This window comes from Phoxinus phoxinus (assembly GCF_949152265.1).
Source record: "Phoxinus phoxinus genome assembly, chromosome: 4".
Classification (NCBI taxonomy): domain Eukaryota; kingdom Metazoa; phylum Chordata; class Actinopteri; order Cypriniformes; family Leuciscidae; genus Phoxinus; species Phoxinus phoxinus.
In genome coordinates, this window is record NC_136879.1 from 30218477 (window position 1) to 30237198 (window position 18722).

The 18722-nt window shown below is 39.4% G+C and overlaps 2 protein-coding genes across 3 annotated transcripts; one reads left to right on the plus strand and one right to left on the minus strand.

Annotated features, from left to right (window-relative positions):
• The first annotated feature begins 1512 nt into the window (after positions 1–1512).
• LOC306996752 (uncharacterized protein) lies at positions 1513–10377 on the plus strand. 2 transcript variants are annotated; one of them, XM_079609596.1, is made up of 5 exons: positions 1513–1549; positions 8247–8324; positions 8460–8527; positions 8630–8723; positions 9315–10377. In XM_079609596.1, exons 3-5 carry the CDS (start codon positions 8479–8481, stop codon positions 10105–10107), a joined length of 936 nt encoding a protein of 311 aa, XP_079465722.1. In that variant the 5' UTR covers positions 1513–1549; positions 8247–8324; positions 8460–8478; the 3' UTR covers positions 10108–10377. The 2 variants fall into 2 exon arrangements, with proteins under 2 accessions (XP_079465722.1, XP_079465721.1); XM_079609595.1 differs by lacking the exons at positions 1513–1549; positions 8247–8324 and having other exon boundaries at positions 8331–8527.
• A 527-nt stretch (positions 10378–10904) lies between these two features.
• Positions 10905–15063, minus strand: LOC306997847 (zona pellucida-like domain-containing protein 1). The gene is made up of 11 exons (XM_079611369.1): positions 14628–15063; positions 14388–14486; positions 14079–14305; positions 13048–13238; positions 12878–12950; positions 12691–12788; positions 12526–12609; positions 12082–12253; positions 11891–11999; positions 11751–11780; positions 10905–11615 (listed from the first exon to the last, which is right to left on the minus strand). The coding sequence occupies exons 2-11, from the start codon at positions 14479–14481 to the stop codon at positions 11458–11460; spliced, it is 1236 nt and encodes a 411-aa protein (XP_079467495.1). The 5' UTR covers positions 14482–14486; positions 14628–15063; the 3' UTR covers positions 10905–11457.
• Positions 15064–18722: the final 3659 nt, after the last annotated feature.

The window sequence follows — 18722 nt, forward strand, 5'->3', positions numbered from 1 at the left end:
TCTACTACTGTGCACTTTCTCGAATAGTTTGGCAGGAGAAGTGAACATTGCAGGCACTCTGTATTCAAACAAACAATGGGTCACTAAAACAACAAACCTTGTTTTTCACATCCCTTGGCTTCATTCCTTTGATGCACCGCATAGTTGAGAAGGCCATGGTCAGCCTAGTAAACCAATTGCTTTATCTGGGTTAAAGTTGAATCTGCAGGATCCAGGCCCTTTATCACTACACAAGGGTGAATTAACACAAAACGCTTACATAAGCTAAAATTGTGACAATCTTTGAACTGTGCAACTGAATAGAATAAAATATAATATTATGTAAACAGACTGTCATAACATTTTACATTTTAAAAAGCACGACTCTGTACACAACACTATAACACATGCTATAATGACCTCATAATTTTTATAGTGCTTCGAAATCAATGAACTTTGACCCTGAATTACTTAGGCAGAGTTTGTGTGGACTTTGACCTCATGGTGACTTAAGTATGGACTCAAATGACAAGGTAGTTTTAGTGTTGCAAGTGCAAAATGTCTGATAAAAACTAATACTAATAAATAAAGACATACAAATTACAATTATTTAGTAACTGATACCCAATTCCACAAAACATCCTTTTGCACATTTGTTATATTGTTATATTTATTTGTAATAAAATATCCAAAAATCAATTGCACAGTGTGATATATTTCCTGCAGTTGTGTACTTACAATAGGCCTATCCCAAAAGTCTCCAAAGATTTTTTATTTCATTTTATTTTTATTTCAAATTCCAATTTTAAATAATGGCCCATCCCGGGAAAAAAAAATCGCCTTTCAATGACGCAATATCCGCGCTATCCTCGGTTTCCGCTCGTACTGCCATAGCCATGACGTAACCATAGACAGTATATAAGGGGACGTAACCATGGCGACAGAAGTGGACAACTGCGTAGTGCGTAACGTTTGGCGGCAGTGGCAAGCTGTTCTTGTTTCGTTTAAACTTTATGGACCATGGCAAGCAGACTTTGGGATAATAAAGGAGAACTAAAACGACGCTCAATATCGGCGTGGCGGTTTCGAGATGCCGAGAGCTCCACGTCTGTGACAAACGTCTGTGTTTACACTTTCGCCTGGCTACGAAGAGAGAGGGAGTGCGCGCGCGCAACCGGCTCTCTTTCTCTTTCTGCTAGTTCTCTCAGTTAAACATGCGCCCTGTCACAAGCGCAGCAGTTCATCTACATTACTCACCGATCAAATAAGACTTTGGCGGGGGCTAAAACAAGTTCAATGCAGGAGAATTCATTTAACTGAGTAGTAACGTTACATGACCATGCATTCGCACAAATGCGACCACATAAAATTTCAACTCGCACATTCTCCAAAAATGGTCGCAGTCTAATGTGTCCCTGTAAATAACCTTCACCTTGTCGCCAGGTTTGGAGGAATTTGTCATCGTTATCTCAACACAAGAGTCAAAAATACTTGGGTAAATGAAAAGGCGGTAAACATTCGTATGACAGCTTTGACACACAACATGGCGGCGCGCCGCAGAGGATAATGGGTAATTCGAGAAACGGAAAACCATCTATATGCTCTATTTCCTGGGGGTTGAGCCTGTAATGTTTGCTCACTGGCTAAATCATATTTGACATATAATAACTGGAACAGACACGGACCCTTCGAACTGTGCGCTTTTTATTATTATTCTTCCATTACACACACTAGTCTCGCGACTCTCGCGAGACTTGCCCGAGGGCTACGGTGTCCCTTTTTGGACATACAGTCAGGATGTTACATCTCCCTTCTTAAGAAACAAATGGCATTACCTGAACACACAACATGAATTCCGTGAACATAACAATTGTGCTTAATGCATATATAAGCAGTCTGACAAGTACAGTCTGTGGTCATCATTAGTGTCATTGCTGTAATGTAAACAAGTACGGGTAGCATTTGAATGACATAAGACGTGGATGTAGATAAGTCATTGGTTTTCTAGTCAGAAACAATGTTTTTGATTTTTGTATGATTCAAGTAACTTGAAAGTGAACTAGTTGTGAAAAGATATAACAGGCAGTCAAACTGATTTCACAGTGTGTCCGAGGTATCGGGTAAGTAACAGGTTTGTAAACACATTTTCTCTCGGTTTCTCCCTTTTTTTTTTTTTTCAAGAGACAGAAACAACATTTTAACTACAATTTTTTTTTTTTTTTTTTTTAGGGCAGCGATCCGCCTACACCCTTTACATTATAAGTCAAGGACTTGTCTTGGCTTGGAGATGCGGCCAAACCTTGTTGTGTAATTGGGCTTTTGTTGGTTTGTTGGTTGCGGGTGGTCCACAGGTTCAGGTTGTGGTGGCTGTGTGTTATTGGTGTGTGTTTCTGCATGCTGTGTGTCTTTAGTGTCTGGATCATCTCTGCTTTCGCGGAGGTGCCAACGGTTGCGTCGTAGAGTTTGTCCATCTTTTGTCTGGATGTGGTAGCTCCTATGTGTGTGTGCATGTTGTGTTACCGTTGCAGGTCTCCAGGAACCATCCTCCTGACGGAAGCGAATAGGTGTGCCAGCAGGTAGGTGAGACAATGGCTTGGTGCCTCTGTTGAAGTATGCTTGTTGGCGGTGTTGGCACGCCTTCCGTCTGTCTTGGACAGCTTTCTGGGGTGCTACCTGTGGCTGTAGATGTCTACTGGTCGCTGGGAGTATGGAACGTAGTCGTCGGCTCATCAGAAGCTGGGCCGGTGACTGGAGGTTGTCCACTGGAGTGTTCCTGTACTCCAGCAGAGCGAGGTAGGGGTCTGTGTTTCCAGCTTTTGCCTTGTCCAGGATGCGCTTTGCTGTCTGGACAGTCTTTTCAGCAAGGCCGTTGCTCTGTGGGTAGCGTGGACTTGTGGTGGTGTGGGTGAAGTTCCACGCGTTTGCGAAGCAGCGGAACTCCTCAGAGCTGTAGCATGGTCCGTTGTCGCTGATGACTGTCTCTGCGATGCCGTGACGGGCGAACGCGGACTTGAGTTTGGCGATTACTGCAAGTGAGGTGCAGCTCGTGAGTTGCTCCATTTCAAAGAATCTACTGTAGTAGTCTACAATGATGATGAAGTTTGAGTGTTCCATGTGAAGAGGTCTGTGCCTACCACTTGCCATGGTCTCTCGGGTATGTCATGTGACCACAGGGGTTCTTTGTGGTTAGCATCACGTCGTTCCTGGCATATACAGCACTGTTCTACTATTGCTTCTATTTGTTTTCCCATTCCGGGCCAAAACAGGAGGTCTCGTGCTCTATGCTTGCTTTTCTCCACACCCATGTGTCCTGCGTGTATGCGCTGGAGCATGCCTCCTCTGAGGCTCTGGGGAACTATGATTTTCTCACCTTTGAAAAGTATTCCTTCCATCTCAGAAATCTCATCTCGGTGGTTCCAATATTCCTGGATGCTGAGCGGGCATTTCCTCCTTTCGTCAGGCCATCCGTTCTGTGTGGCTTTTCTGAGTGTAGTAAGCTGTGCATCTTGTGCTGTTGCGTCCTTGATCTCCAGTAGCTTGCTGTCACTCACTGGAACAGTACTTATGAGTGTATGTACCTGTGCTTCCATGCTTTCCATAAGGCTGCTGTCTTGGTGCTCGATGGATTTCCGGGACAGGGTGTCGGCCACTGGGATGTCCTTTCCGGGCCGGTGGATGATGTGAATGTTATATTTCTGTAGCTGTAGTATCATCCTCTGTAGCCGCGGTGGTGCTGCGGCCAGCGGTTTTCGGAGGATTGCTTCCAGAGGTTTGTGGTCAGATTCTACAATCACACTCCGGCCATACATGTATTCGTGAAAACGCTTACAGCCGAATAAAACTGCATACAGTTCCTTTTCTATTTGGCCGTAATTCACTTCGGTGCTGTTGAGTGACTTGGAAGCATAGGCGATGGGTTTTTCGTCTTGAAGCATTACAGCGCCGAGGCCACATTTTGAGGCATCTACTTGGAGTCTTAGTTCTTTTTGTGGGTCAAAGTACGCAAGCACAGGGTGATCTGTTATCAATTTTTTCGTCTGCGTGAATGCTTTGTCGTGGTTTTTGTCCCACATAAATTCACTGTCCTGCTTCAGCAGTTGGCGTAGTGGTGCGTTTATCTCGGAGAGGCGTGGTGCGAATCTGGCCAAATAGTTAATCATCCCGAGGATGGTTTCCAACTCCCCTTTGCTTGTGGGTGGCTGCATTTCTCGTATCGCTTTCACCTTTGCCGGGTCTGGCTTGACGCCTTCTCGCGAGAGCGTGTGACCAAAGTAGCTGACCTCTGATACACTTATTTGGCATTTGTCGGGATTTAGCTTTACCCCTCTTTCTCTTGTGCGCTTCAGCATGGCCCTGAGGTTGTTATCGTGTTCAAGCTTTGTCTTACCGAAGACCAGTATGTCGTCGACAATGGCAGCTACACCTGTGAGGCCTTCATATGTCTCGTCGACGCGCCTTTGGAATTCGTCTTGGGCTGAATTGATTCCGAACGGCAGCCTCAGGAACCTGTATCTGCCAAAGGGGGTATTAAATGTTGTTAATAGGGAAGACGTTGTACTTAGCTTTATGGCCCAATAGCCTGATCTGGCGTCGAGGACGCTGAAGTACTGCGCTCCGGCGAGCTTTGTGGTGACATCTTCTAGAGTCGGCAAGGGGTAGTGGGGCCTTTTTATTGCCTTGTTGAGGTCTCTGGGGTCCAGGCAGACTCTCAGCTTGCCAGTCTGTGGTTTTTCGACGACTACGAGGGCGTTAACCCATTCTGTGGGTTCTGTCACTTTGCAAATGACGTTGTTCTCTTCCATCTTGTCGAGCTCTTTTTTCAGTCTGTCTCGCAGAGCGATCGGTACTCTTCGTGGTGGGTATACTACTGGTGTGGCGTGTGGGTCGACATGGAGGTTGCACTCCCCTGGAAACTCTCCTATGCCCTGGAAGACGTCTGTGTATTCTTTAAGAAGGCTGTCTGTGTCTGTACATGGTTTCGCTTCTTCCTCGGCCACAGCCAGTATCAGTTTGATTAACTTGAGGTCTATAGCTCTCATCCCTAGGATGGGGGGTGCTTTGGTGTCTACTATGTAGAATTCGAGCACGATGGAGGTGTTTTTATACTTGCACTTTAGACGACAGGTGCCCTTCACTTTCAGGAACTCACCACCATAGCCGGAGATTTTTGGGTGGTTGGTTTTATGGCAGTATCTCTAAACAGTCTTTCAAATGTGTGTACGGGAATTGCATTGGTCTGTGCGCCAGTGTCAATTTTGAATTTAACTTTCTGAGTCCCGATTTCAATTTCAGCATAAGCTTGTTCGTTACATTTTCCTGTGTTTTCACTTGTAAGTCCGTCAATAAAAAGTTCTACCTCCTCATCTTCAGTGTCTTCATCCATAGTGTGAATCACTTTTCTTGAGTGTGTGTTTGTGTGTAGTTTTGACTTACAGACTTTTGCAAAGTGATTGAATTTTTTGCACTTCATGCATTGCTTTCCTTTTGCTGGACAGGCGCCTTCTTTGGTGGTATGCAGGCCGCCACATCTATCACATTCTCTTTGAGCTGTGGCGGGCTCTCTCGGCCTGGCTTTGTAACTCGTGCGCGTTTGTCTGTGTTCCGGTCTTCGGGCTATGGCGTGTACAGCGTCGTTGTTGGGGTATTTGCTTCCCACCATCTCTTTGAGTTGGGCTTGTGCTAGTTCATGTGATCGCGCGATGTCGATGGCTTGATCTAGCGTTAGCTCCGCGCCGTGGCTGAGCAACTTCTCCCGCACTCGCGGTGAATTTGTAGCGAAAACAATGCGGTCTCGCACCATCTCGTCACTGTTGGGGTATCCACAGTCCTTTACTAACAGCTTCAATTCCGTGACAAAGTGTTCGAAAGTTTCCCCATCACCTTGCGTTTTCTCGTGGAAACGATATCTTGCGTATATCGGGTTAGACTTTGGTGTGAGATACGCGGTGTACTTATCGTAGTATGTTTGCAGTTTCTTCGCGTCTTCGTCTGTTAGCGTCCATGTTTTGATAATGTCGCGCCCTTTTTCCCCGATCCATAAGAGGAGATAGCTGCATTTGTCCTGTTCGCTTTTTTCCCGTAGAGTTCCGGAGAATATTAGCTCCGCATGCTGCTTGAAACGTCGCCACGCTTCTGGTAAGTTAGCTGACTCCCAATCCATCTTGGGTGCTGGGACGCCGAAACTATCCATGTTTCTGTCGGACGTGAGTATTATAGCCTCTACTCTGACACCATGTAATGTTTGCTCACTGGCTAAATCATATTTGACATATAATAACTGGAACAGACACGGACCCTTCGAACTGTGCGCTTTTTATTATTATTCTTCCATTACACACACTAGTCTCGCGACTCTCGCGAGACTTGCCCGAGGGCTACGGTGTCCCTTTTTGGACATACAGTCAGGATGTTACAGAGCCCACATAGACAGTATAAAACATAGACATGTATAGAAAGGCTAGATCATGGGCTAGATGGCTTACCGGCGCTGAGAGCCAATGGGACCCGACGACGTCACACGGCGGCCATCTTAGGACAGGACCGCTCGTCCAGTTATAACATTAAAGTCTATTGTGCATGTAGTGCTGAAATAACTATATTTTGCTCAATTTTCAACCGATTTTCAAACGGCTTGGTGTGTCATAAACGTCAGGGATGCGGCTATTTAACTGCATACTTGTGAAAAATTATAGCCACGGAGTTTATTAAGCTACAATTTAAACATCGGCATCAGCACAAATCATAGCCACGTTAATAAGGTTTGTAATAAACCAAACCGTTTGTAAATCCGTCAAGAATTCAGCAAGTTACGAGCATTTTAGTTGCCGTATGTCACTCACCTTCCGTCCACAGCAGCAGGGAGCAGCAGCGCAGTCTCCTGACCTAAGATGGCCGCCAAGTGACGACACAGCTGACTCCGCCTTGAGCCATCTAGCCTTTCTATACATGTCTATGGTATAAAATACCACCATAAAATACTGCTGTGGTAAATCCTATGGGTAAATCCTTGTCTGAAAATGGATTGGCCGAGAAACATTTTACCTGATTGGCTAATTTTACTACATGTTGAGTGTTTGTTAGTTCATTCCTTTCGACTGTTTAGAATTCTGAACTGAAGCGCGAATGAATTAGTCAATCACAGCTCTATTCATTTTCAACGAAGACTATATTCGAAAAGTTCACTCACGAACTGAATCGCTTAAAGCCGTTTCTCACTCAGTAAAGCAGTAACGGGAAACCTTAAGACAGATCACAACACAGCGCTGGAAGAACTGGAATATTTATCAATGAACAATTTAAACAAACACTGTAAATGGTGCCTTTTCGACGCCAATGGTCGCTAAATTTGTGAATTAATGCAGTAAGTTATAGATCCAGTTTAACAAAATGTAAAAATGCTGCTCCCAAAGTCACCAGAATTGAACGATTATATAACATAATCATGTTATTGCTCAGACTGCACTGGTGTAAAATCAATGGGGCAAGTTACAATGACGTAGTGCTATGAGATTTGTACAACAACACATTACCCGGAATAGCACGTTTGGTAACTAAAATGGTGCAATTTTTTATGGTACAATTCCTTGTGCTTGTCTAATACTCGCTTATACATGCAGCTGCCAGAAAGTAGGCCAGGTCTAAACTGAAATAATCAAATGTTCAAAGTATCTTGCTATTGGCTTTGTTTATCACTTTGGCCATGTAGACTCAAAGCAAATCTAAGAGGACCCATTCAGTAAAGTAAAAACAAACAGCACCTTTGTTCTGACTCTCTTGCTGAGTCAGAGATAATGAAGCAAGCACAGGCTGGAGGGCTCATTCTTTGTGACTTATTTCTATGTCATTTCTGTTGGAAAGCCAAGTAGGGCTCAACACGACTGATAAAACTAAGCCAAATTTCATGCAGGTCAGTTCACTGAGTGAACTTCACCGGCAACATAAGTCCTGGGACAGAGTATCAAGTATGAAGTCCATATCGTAATGTTAATATGCGCTTTTGTAATCTAAATAGAGGTCATGTATCTAAGTTTTCAACCCTGTTGACTAAGTAAGAGCTGACCAAACACTTCTGGTTAGTAGTAAACATATTACAATATTGACCTTGAAAATGACGTCAAAATTGGCCTTGGTGTGACATCACAGTGGCTACTCTGAATCTGCGTTGTTGGAAAAGAGTAGCTTTGAAGAGACGATCAGCAACATACCTATAGGATTCCTGACGCCCATCGTTATCAAACTGACCCTCCACGTGGTTTGTGTTGACACAGGTGAAAAACCCTCTGATAAGGAACTGCTTTAAATGTGGACTCTGTGGAAGAATTAAAGGCATTAAGAATTAAGAACAGGTAAGAGCCAGATATCCACTTGCATAGATTAATAACTTAATGGCGTTTAAGTTGTCCTGTTTAATATATGGATTGCCAATAACATTTTAACAAATGTATCTGATTGCATAACTCTTTTTTTTCTATTTCAAACAGAGAATAACCAATTAAAAAAATGAATCTGCAGTTTGTTACGTTGGCTTTGGCCTTTGCTACCACAACAGGTTTGTTGCCTCTCCAATTTCTATTATCAAATTCAATTTGATCTAAAATGGTTATTTTGATCTTTTATTACATTGATCTAATGTGACTCTCCTCCTTTTCAGCTTTTCCACTCAACGATGAGATCAGTCGAGAAGCATTTAGTTTACAGAGAGACAATCAGGCCACTGACAAGAAAAATGTTGGCAAAGACTCAAAGTAAGTCTACTCTCATAAGATATTTTGTCTACATTAATTTATTAAAAACCGAATTCATATGCCATGCCTTGAATACCATTCGTCCATGAAAAATTAATTTGATTTCAGATATTAAAAATTAAAACAAATTTGTGCTAATTAAATCTTTTTTGGGGCAGGGACATACAGTATAGTCAAAATGTCAGGGCGATATAATTGTTGTGATATTCTAATGAAAAAAAAAAAAGCCTCATTAAACATACTTATATTCTTGTATAGAAAATATATTATTATTTCATACATACATGACATGAAAATATAGTTTTCATGTCATGTAACAGACCAAAAACGTAATACTGATATTTATGAATTATTATATAAAAAAATGCTTTTTATATTGAAAAAAAATAAATAAATAAATTTAAAGTAATTATTAAGATGTGTACTCTTATATGTTTTTAAGGTGTAAATAAATATAATTTATGTTTTACTTGATGGTTATACCACAGAGTTTTTCTTTAATGTCTTTTTTTATTTTTATCAACATGAATACAAAGAGTTCTTTATCATGGAGGCTCTTGTAAGTCATTGACCCCTGATCCTGTTTTGCAGTGGTATGTGGAAGAACCATGTGGTGAGCAGTGACCTTTACTCCCAGGACTCTTACAGCCCCATGGCAGCTGAACTGAGACACAAGCTGAGCATGGAGTCTGAGCGGCTGAGGGCTCGTCTAAAGCAGGAGCTTGCGGAGTTGAGGGAGAGACTCTCTCCTTACCCCAGCCACCCAAAACACACCATGGCCAATGTCAAGGAGTTCCTGGCCCCCTTCACTAAGCAGCTCCAGACCGCCCTCCAGTCGAATACTCAGGAACTCTGTGAGAAACTCAATCTGAACCTCCAGGAACTGAACCCAGAGGAAGCCACACTCTACCAGGAGGCAGTGCAGAGGATCACACAAGCTCTGGATGAAAGCCACCAGAAAAGGACAGTAGCCTTTGAGGACTTTAAAACAAAAGCATTTGAGGCGGTAGAGGAGGAAAGAGACAGCAGCGGAAAGGAACTTTGGGAGGAAGTCACCGCCAGACTGGGACAGGAGTTGTGTACCTTCAGTTTAGAGGTACAAGGGAAGGTGGCAGCACTGAAGATAGCATTGGCAGGCCATCTGGCCTCAGCACAGCCTCCAAGGGTTGTGATGGCTTCAAAAGTGGAACAGTTCTGCCAGAATTCCTCAGCTCGGAATCAACAGTTTATTTCTAACTTAGACCTACAGATGATCGCTCTCCAAGAAAACCAGAATCATGGTGAGTCATCTGGTTTCCATCATACAAACATAGAGTCCATACAGGAGGATTTCTCCACTAGACTCACAGCCCTGTTACAAGACATTGTACACACTCTCAATTAAACACACCTCCAGTCCTGTCAGAAATACAACTGTAATGTAAATAACCGCTATTATGTTTGGATTGTACATTGTGACTTGTAACTTTTGTAGAACAATATTGTTGTTTGTACAGTTTTCAAAATGAACCTTATATTATGTTCTGCGCAATCCATTGAAGTGAAAGACAGAAAAGAATGCCTTTCTTCATTTTACTAAAGATATGTTGTGTAATGTGTGGATATACTGTTTCATAGAAGCATGTAAATAAAAACTATTTGTACAAATTTGAAATGAATGTTGTTCATTGATTATTGCCTCAACTACAGTATATTAATACAATTATTCCTTTCTATATACATCACATCTAGACAATTTTCATATCATATAAAATTACAGAGAAGCAGCAAGTCATTGGCTAATACAGGGGTTTTCAAACTGTGGTTCGGGACCGCAAAGGATTCTGTAGAAAATTTGAGGAATTATACACAAAGAAACTGTAAAAGAAAACTATATTAAACTTATAAAAAAGTTAACTTATGTATCAAATATATTTTTTAACACAAAATATAAAAAATTGCTTTGCAAATACATCTGAATTTAATTGAAAATATTTATTATTAATTTCATACATCTAAATATAGGTAGGTAGAAAACTCTAAAAAATGCTGGGTTGTTTCAACCCAATTTTGGGTAAAATATGGACAAACCCAAATGTTGGGTTGAAAATGTAATGTAAAAATTTTACCCAACGGCTGGGTTTGTCCATATTTTACCCAAAATTGGGTTGAAACAACCCAGCATTTTTTAGAGTGTAACAAATACTTCCACATAATATTTTAATAATTGATTTACTTTTAATATTCAAATTAAAAGCCAATTATTTAATTCAGAAAACAACATTGCTTCACTCAATATAAACAGGTCTTTATACATGACAAAATAGCTGCCTTTACTTTTTTAGGAAGAGGGTCCTTTAAAAAGTTTGAAAACCCCTGGGCTAATATACAAGCAATGTGTATAAGAAGCAAAGTTTGATCAAAACATTACAAAACGATTACATCCACAGTTTGTTCCTCTCAATAATACCCACATACCTTTTACAGTATAACTCAGATAATGAACATCTAAAACACATGAACCGATGCAGTATTTGCATTTACATGAAACAATTAAGCATTAGCATTTTCTTCCAAGCGCATGGTGACTGCTCTACACAGTGCTGTCTAAATAGATTAAAATATGCTAAATAGGCATTATGCAAAGTGGTTCTTTGCTGGTTTGTGCAGATGCCGTGATGTGATCAGACGTCTTATCGGGCATATCAAATTAAGCTTCATTCAACGCGAAACAGATGGCGAGTTGATGGATCTCTTAGTGGAAAGCCCGAGGCAGACCACCGGCCCAGAAAAACTTCTTCAGCACAAACCATCCAGCCATGACCATCAACACAGCACCGCCGGTGGCGAAAATGACCCCCACCACCACTCCAGCCACGTTCATATTGTCCCTGTTCAATGGCTCACTGCCTCCTGATTCACAAGAGAAAACAAGCTGTGCTGTTACCTTCTAGCTTTTATTCATTTGTAAGTACTTTCATCTGAATTCCAGACACATCAAAGTGCAATATTTTGTTTGAAATAAAGTTTTCAAAAAGAGTCTCCTACCATAGGCCGATGCAGTGGGAACATCATTCTCTACAGGATCAAAAAGAAACAGTTAGGCATGGCTCTCATTTGGAATTCAGTGTGTTTGACGACAAGCTGGCTTCTCAATCTGGATTCATGTGTGAACGTGACCGACTCACTCAGGGCTGTGGTGTACAGAGGACCCACGGACACCGTGGCAGATTCTTTGGCTTGTGATCCGTAAGGTTCTTGGGCCCTTCGCCGTCGTGTTTTGTTAGAGTTGCAAGACTGCATAAGTCAAATAAATGTTAATCGGCTGACATTAACAGTAGTGGTACTCTATTCAAATCGAACGGTAAAAGACTCCTACATGAAGTAATTCTTGGCACTTGTTTGGCTCGCACAGTCGCAGTATACAGTGCAGGTATATAGTAGACTTTTCTTGATTCCGGTGCTCCACGAAGCGGAAGGCTTCAAATGAAAACCGGGAAAACTTGGAAAATCCATTATAAAGCACCGTTGTTCGATTCTCTACAACGCATCTGTGATGAAACAATAGAGAGACATTGATGTAGTCGCACTGGCGCGAGGGCACAGCAATAGCAAACAACAACCAACGATCCAATCAATTCAATCAAGTCCCGCCCTACATTTTTTCTTGTTTGAGAAACCATTTCATCAGGACATATTTCACAATAGGGAAGAGAAGATGATAGCAACTTCCGTTTCATGCTGACTTTAACTCAAATTGATGTTAACAAATGGAACCTTATTGTAAAGTGTTACCTTGAATTCTTAATCAGGAGAAACTCACCCTGTGAAAAAGTTGTACTGGTTGTTGTTGGTGTGATTATAGGGAGATGGGGTTGCAAAACAGTGGTCCAACAACAGATAAAAACTAAAGAAAGGCAGAAAACAATTTTTCATTCCTCAATAAAACCCTTGAGAAACACTGTCAGTGAAACTGCAGATTTCTTACTTTCCAGTGAGATTGACAGCCTTTACTTCAACATAGACTTTAGTGCGCAGATCTAATCCAGTAGGCGGAACCACCAAAGGGCTGGTATAATTTGTGTTCTGACATGAAAATAATCAAAAACATCTTTAAAAATGTGGCATATTTTGCATTCAGAGTAAAGAATCTTAACAAAAAAATCTACACTTACATTGAAGACGCTCATGCTGAGAGTGTCAATGAAAGTTCCATTGTTGTCACTAGTGGCCACTGACACTGATGACCTGCATGAAATATATATATATAAATCAAGTCAATCCTCTTGTTGTCACTCTGCAGTTGGTGAAGTATGCAGTGGAGGGTGAATGTCTTAATGCTCACGCTACGATCTGAGTGTTGTTGATGAGGTATTCCAGTGGATAACGGCAAGAGAAGTGATAGTAGAGGTCTGTGGAGTAACTGATGATGCCCTCTGCCGAGCTGGGCGTATCAATATATCCTGTGATAATGACGGCCTGAATGCTGGAGAACATGCTGAATGGACCTGAGGAGCTGGGCACCTCATCCACAATCTAAAAACGCACAAGGGGAAATTCAATTCATTGTATTATGTATATATATATACTTTTAATAATTATAATACATGTTTAAAAATATATTTTTGATACATTTACAGTATTTTTGTACATTTCACATTATTAAATATAATTATTTAAAAAAAGTCATTATTTAAAATAACTATTATGTCTGTATAGCTTTAATGACCTTATATATAAAACTATTTTACAAATGCTTAAAAAATATATATATTTTATGCTTTACTTTAAAAAAAAACTAATTTAAATTCTGATCTCTTTTTACATTGTAATTTGTATGTATTCAGCTTTTGTCACCTATTCATTGTACATTTCACATTTTTTATAATTACAATATAATGTCTCATGACCTTATAAATTCTTTCAATAAAATGCTACACAAAAACAATATACATCTAAAACATTTTAACTACTTACTTCATTAACTTTTTACATATTTTTTACTCTAATACATATTTTATATATTAGCTACATTTTATAATATTCCATTTTTTTACATCTTACTATTTTTGTATAATATTAAATTATTATTATTTTTATCTGAATTAAATGTAGTATTTTCTTACACAATTTAATCACTAAGCAAGTGGTATAAAAATGGTTTAAAATATATATTTTTTACACATTTTCCTAAAAAACATTTATTACATTATTACAAACATTAAATTTTTTTTTTTTTTTTTGCTATATACAGCTTTTATTCATGTTTTAGTTTGTATTTGCCACAGCAACTGTGGTTAAAAAAAGGAGGAAAATTATGTTTTCAAGCTTAACCATCGAGAAAGATAACAAATATTGTTTTGTTTTTCTTTGCACCTGCAGAGACTGTCTACATGGGTTCTCCTGGCTGTGGTTGACTGCCAGCAGATAGCGGATGACAGGTGGGTTCGCAGTGGTGTCAATGGTGCCCTTGCACTGGGCGTTATTGCGCTCCCCGTTCAGAGCCAGGCCATCGGGGTCAAAGCCTGCCCACTCAGTGGTGCACAGGTTTACCTCCAGAGTGATCATGCTGGTGCCACAGTGTACCACCAGATCACTGTTGTCTAAACAAAAAGGGAGGTCTTATTGTCAAGCAAACTGCAGAGATGGAGGGCTGTCGCAAAATCTGAAAGGTCACAGACTCACCTGGAACCCTGTTATACACCGAGGAGCAGTTATAGGCCGAGTGAACTGGCTGCAGGACGAGAGCCAGTGCACATAAGCAGAGGCACAGCATCATTCCTGCTGTAGAGCAAAGGCACAACGTGACCAAAAGTCATCCAACATCACAACCTTAACCTCTGTAACAGTTACAATAACAGTGAAGGTAATTGTAATTTATAGTAATTTAGGGGAAAAAGCAGTGTATATCAGTGTAAAGCATACCTGTTTAACTCCCAGGGAGTTGAACGGACACGATTTGAAAAAGGTGATGAGATGATGCTTCTTATATAGCGGTAGACCCCAGGCGTGATTCAATAGGTGCAGGGAGTGTCTTATCCCTCATACTACATTACCGTACAGTTCCTGCTTCACAGATTATAACATTAATCCTCTGGCTCTGGTTAACAATGACAGTGACAGCGGGATTTGACATATTATAGACACTTTTCAGATAAGTCCATATAAATGAATTCTAATAAAACTGTGATGATGACCTTTAACATAATATGTAGATGTTAATAAGTTTATATTTATATCGTTTTTAATATAATGTGCAATATGCCATCAGGGGCTTTTATGTCATTTAATGTGTATGTTAATATTTATGGGTAAATGTTTCTTGCTTCTGAGAGCTGCCAAATGTTGTTGTACTTCAATAACAATAAAGTATCTTACTTTTACACGTTTTATTTTTATTTTTTCACCCACTGTACTGTTGCAATTAGAATTGGTTTTATGATTTATTTTGTATAAGCTGCAAAGGATATTGACATCTGTCATTTGTATGTATATAACATGAAATGCATTCAGTTAATCTGTTCACTTATATTTTCTTTTAAAGAAATAAAGTCTTGAATAGCACACAATCTAAAAATGTAATCCCTTTGGCCAATATATTAATTTTAAATAGTGTTTGTTGATTGGCATTTTACATTTAGGAGTAAAATATTTTAAACAACGTATACTCTATACAAATTATTACAGGGTTATTGTGAGACTGATGTTATTGTTATATTGTAAATTAACATGAAAAAACATATCTTCAAACTTTTTAAATGTGTGTGTTGTCTGTGTGAACGAGCAGTAAAAACAGTTTTGTATTCTTGCATTCAGATGGGTTTTATTTTAAATACTTTTTAATGATTTATTCAAAATAATTTGTATTATTTTATCCATCTGGGAAAATATTTCTGTTACAGTATTGAATCTCAAAGCTTTATAAAATAAATTAAGAGTCTTTTATGTATAAATCATTTGAAACATGAAATGTTGCATCATCTCCTGGGAATAGAACATTATGAATATGAGAAATGTGATAATTTGCCACAAGGTATGAAACACAGGACGCCAAAAATAGCTTTTGTTCGTCTGGCTCGCATGCAAGCATCATCTATTGTATTCTGAGAGCAGCGATCTCAAGACTAGCTCAAGACACCCCTGCTAAAGGCTAGAGGGTCGTTTTTGACGGAGTGATGGTGATATCTGACAAAGGACTTTGAATGAAGCAGGTACACTTGTTTGTGCCAAAAAGCCCCTTGGTCAGAGAACATATTTCACACATTATTCTTCAATGTGTCACACCTTGATGATTTCCAGTTCTCCACTGGACAAAACAACTTAACAGTGATATAAATCTAAATCCCTGTGTTCTTCAATTTTATTCACAGTTTAGATGAATTCATAGGACTGCAGTGGTCACTATCTGATTCAGAGAGGAGGTAAAATGCAAAGTATGAAGTATGAGAACCATACTTGTTCAAGAAGTCATACCACCTGCACAGTGACATTGTATTACCGGTATTTATTAATAAGCCAAAATTCATACATTTGCATGGCAACATCTCTCTATAAATAAGAATTTTCCACAACTTCACATTCTGATCCTGTAACTGCAGAATAAACATTTTAGCCACACAATTCATTAAAAAAATTAAATTAAATAATTAGAAGAACAGAAGGAGAACCAAACAAAGCAATTTGTTATTGTGTGTTGTGTCCTATCTCATGTGCATACTAATATTGTAATTGAATCATATTTTTTTGGAGAACAAAATAGTGGTTATTAGATTCTAATTTAACATCCCTTGTTGTTTGATTCTGTAAAAATATATACTGGGAATTCACGTACAGTGAGGGAAGACCATTTTGGAAAGAACTGAACTCTGTTGTCAAATCATGATTTATGACTCCTTCATGATTAATGGCCTAAAGCCCTGTAAGACAACTGTACAATCACATTGCTTGGAAATGTATTTCCTACTGTTGTTAGTGTTCTGCTTCTTTCATCATGATATTAATAATCACATGGGACATTTTACTACTGAAAAAAGAAGAAGACGATTCCCTTTAAAGGGTGACAATTGTGAATAGCTTACCTAACATCAGAACAGACCCTAAGAAACAGTGGAGCCGGTTCAGAAAAACAGAACAATACTAGTACAACACTACCACCTGCTGGTTCAAAAGTTTAAAAACAACAACAACACAAATATTTTGATGAGAAAATGATATTGACAGCCATCTTAATACCAGATAATAATAGTAGCCTAATAATCATAATAAACATAATTTGTGTTAGGTCCGTTCTGCTTTAATACCAAAAATATTATTATCTTACTATTGCTAATGGTTCGAGCACAAAACAAGCAGACAGAACAATATAACCCAAATAATAAATGAGCGTCCGATCTCAAAACAATTCTTAACAGATATTGTCTTTCAATCTATTCTCAAACTATATCTGTCTATGAGGACATAGAAAGTAGTGGCAGTAGATCTGGTGCTTTTAAACTCGGTTATTACAAGAGTCAGTCTGTACTTGTTAAGTATGCGTAGGCCTATCTGCCTGCTGCAATAAATACTTTCCTGAATCCAGTTATAGAAAATGCATTGCATTCAGTGAGATAAACTTTAATGTCCATTCTATATGCATGTGCAATAAATATACGGCAACAGCCATCCACACAAGGTGACACAAGCTGAACATACCTAAACAACAATTGCACAAGTGGTCAGTTGCACAAGTGTGTGCAAACGTGACCAACTTTCTTCATTTTTGATGTCATTTCTAGCGTGAAATTAGAATGATAGTAATTAAATATTAGCTTAGTTATCATCACCAAAGCTCTCTCTATTTTGTTGTTGATCAATTTGCATTATTCTTTCTCAGAAGCCAGTGCAAAATTAATTTTGAGAGATATACCTTCAGGCGCAAAAACTTAAAAGCTTTTGGACACAGCAGTGCTGATATATCATAAGCCTACCGGAGTACCAATGTAGTGCCGACAACACCGGTTACTTTGGCTGCATCTGAAATCTAATGCTTCCCTACTATATAGTATATACTAGACGAAAAAACAGTATGTGACAAAAGAAGTATGTCAGAATTCACAGTACACAGAAAAGAGTAAGCAAAAAGTACCCGGATGAACTACTACTTCCAGCGAGATTCTGAAGTATGCATACGATGGACAATTTACTATCCCATGAGGCAGGGACGGACTGGGACTAAAAAACAGCCCTGGACTTTGACTAGGCCCGGCCCAAAGCAATCGGCGTGCGGAAACTCGTCAACAACAACAATAACGCCTGGCATGAGTGTCACAAGACTTTAATTGTGGCTCGAATACTACATATAAATGGAGGTCTCAACACACTGCAGTCCTGTGTAAAAAACCTCTAGGCTGTGACTCTCTGACTTGGGGTGCTTAAAGTAATTTAAAGTTGAGCTGGAGTGGGTGTCTTTCTCTGCTCTTGGTCTAAGCTCAACCTGAATAAACAAATGATGGAATGGATAAAAAAACAACAACAAAAAAAAAGGTTTTATTCCAAGATAGCATGGAATAGATTAGATAATATGCTGTTATAACAGCATATTATATTATCTATTCCATGCTGTCTTAAAATGAATTTATTACTTAATAATCTTAATTAATTTATGCACTAATTAATCTTACTGCACAAATAATAATACCACATCTAAATGAAAATACACCATTACAAATGTAACTTCTGTATTCAAAATCTTCAAAGTTTGTAAGCATTGTAACGTTACCAACATTTTTAAAAGTAAAAGCATAACATATTTCTTAATATTAGCTACTGCATGTGGTATTTTACAGCTAAAATGTTGAAGTTTTGCTGTTTTAACTAGCCTACTGTCTGTAATCATTAAAAATGTAGCAACCTGAATATAACTTCCTAACATCATCCCTAGCAAGTAACTCTCTTTATATTCTCATGTTCCACACTTACTTGCCCTGGATCTACCTGTGGAACAGCTCTCCTCTCTGTCCCTCATCATCACTGGTGGCATGT

Excerpts from the sequence above, each read along its gene's own strand:
- LOC306997847 (XM_079611369.1), bottom strand. The coding sequence starts at position 14,481 with ATGATGCTGTGCCTCTGCTTATGTGCACTGGCTCTCGTCCTGCAGCCA. Across the intron at positions 12,951-13,047 it reads AACAACACTCAGATCGTAGC|GTCATCAGTGTCAGTGGCCA; the intron begins GTGAGCATTAAG and ends TATTTCATGCAG. Across the intron at positions 11,616-11,750 it reads TCCCACTGCATCGGCCTATG|GAGGCAGTGAGCCATTGAAC; the intron begins GTAGGAGACTCT and ends CTTGTGAATCAG.
- LOC306996752 (XM_079609596.1), top strand. The coding sequence starts at position 8,479 with ATGAATCTGCAGTTTGTTACGTTGGCTTTGGCCTTTGCTACCACAACA. Across the intron at positions 8,528-8,629 it reads GGCCTTTGCTACCACAACAG|CTTTTCCACTCAACGATGAG; the intron begins GTTTGTTGCCTC and ends CCTCCTTTTCAG. Across the intron at positions 8,724-9,314 it reads AATGTTGGCAAAGACTCAAA|TGGTATGTGGAAGAACCATG; the intron begins GTAAGTCTACTC and ends CCTGTTTTGCAG.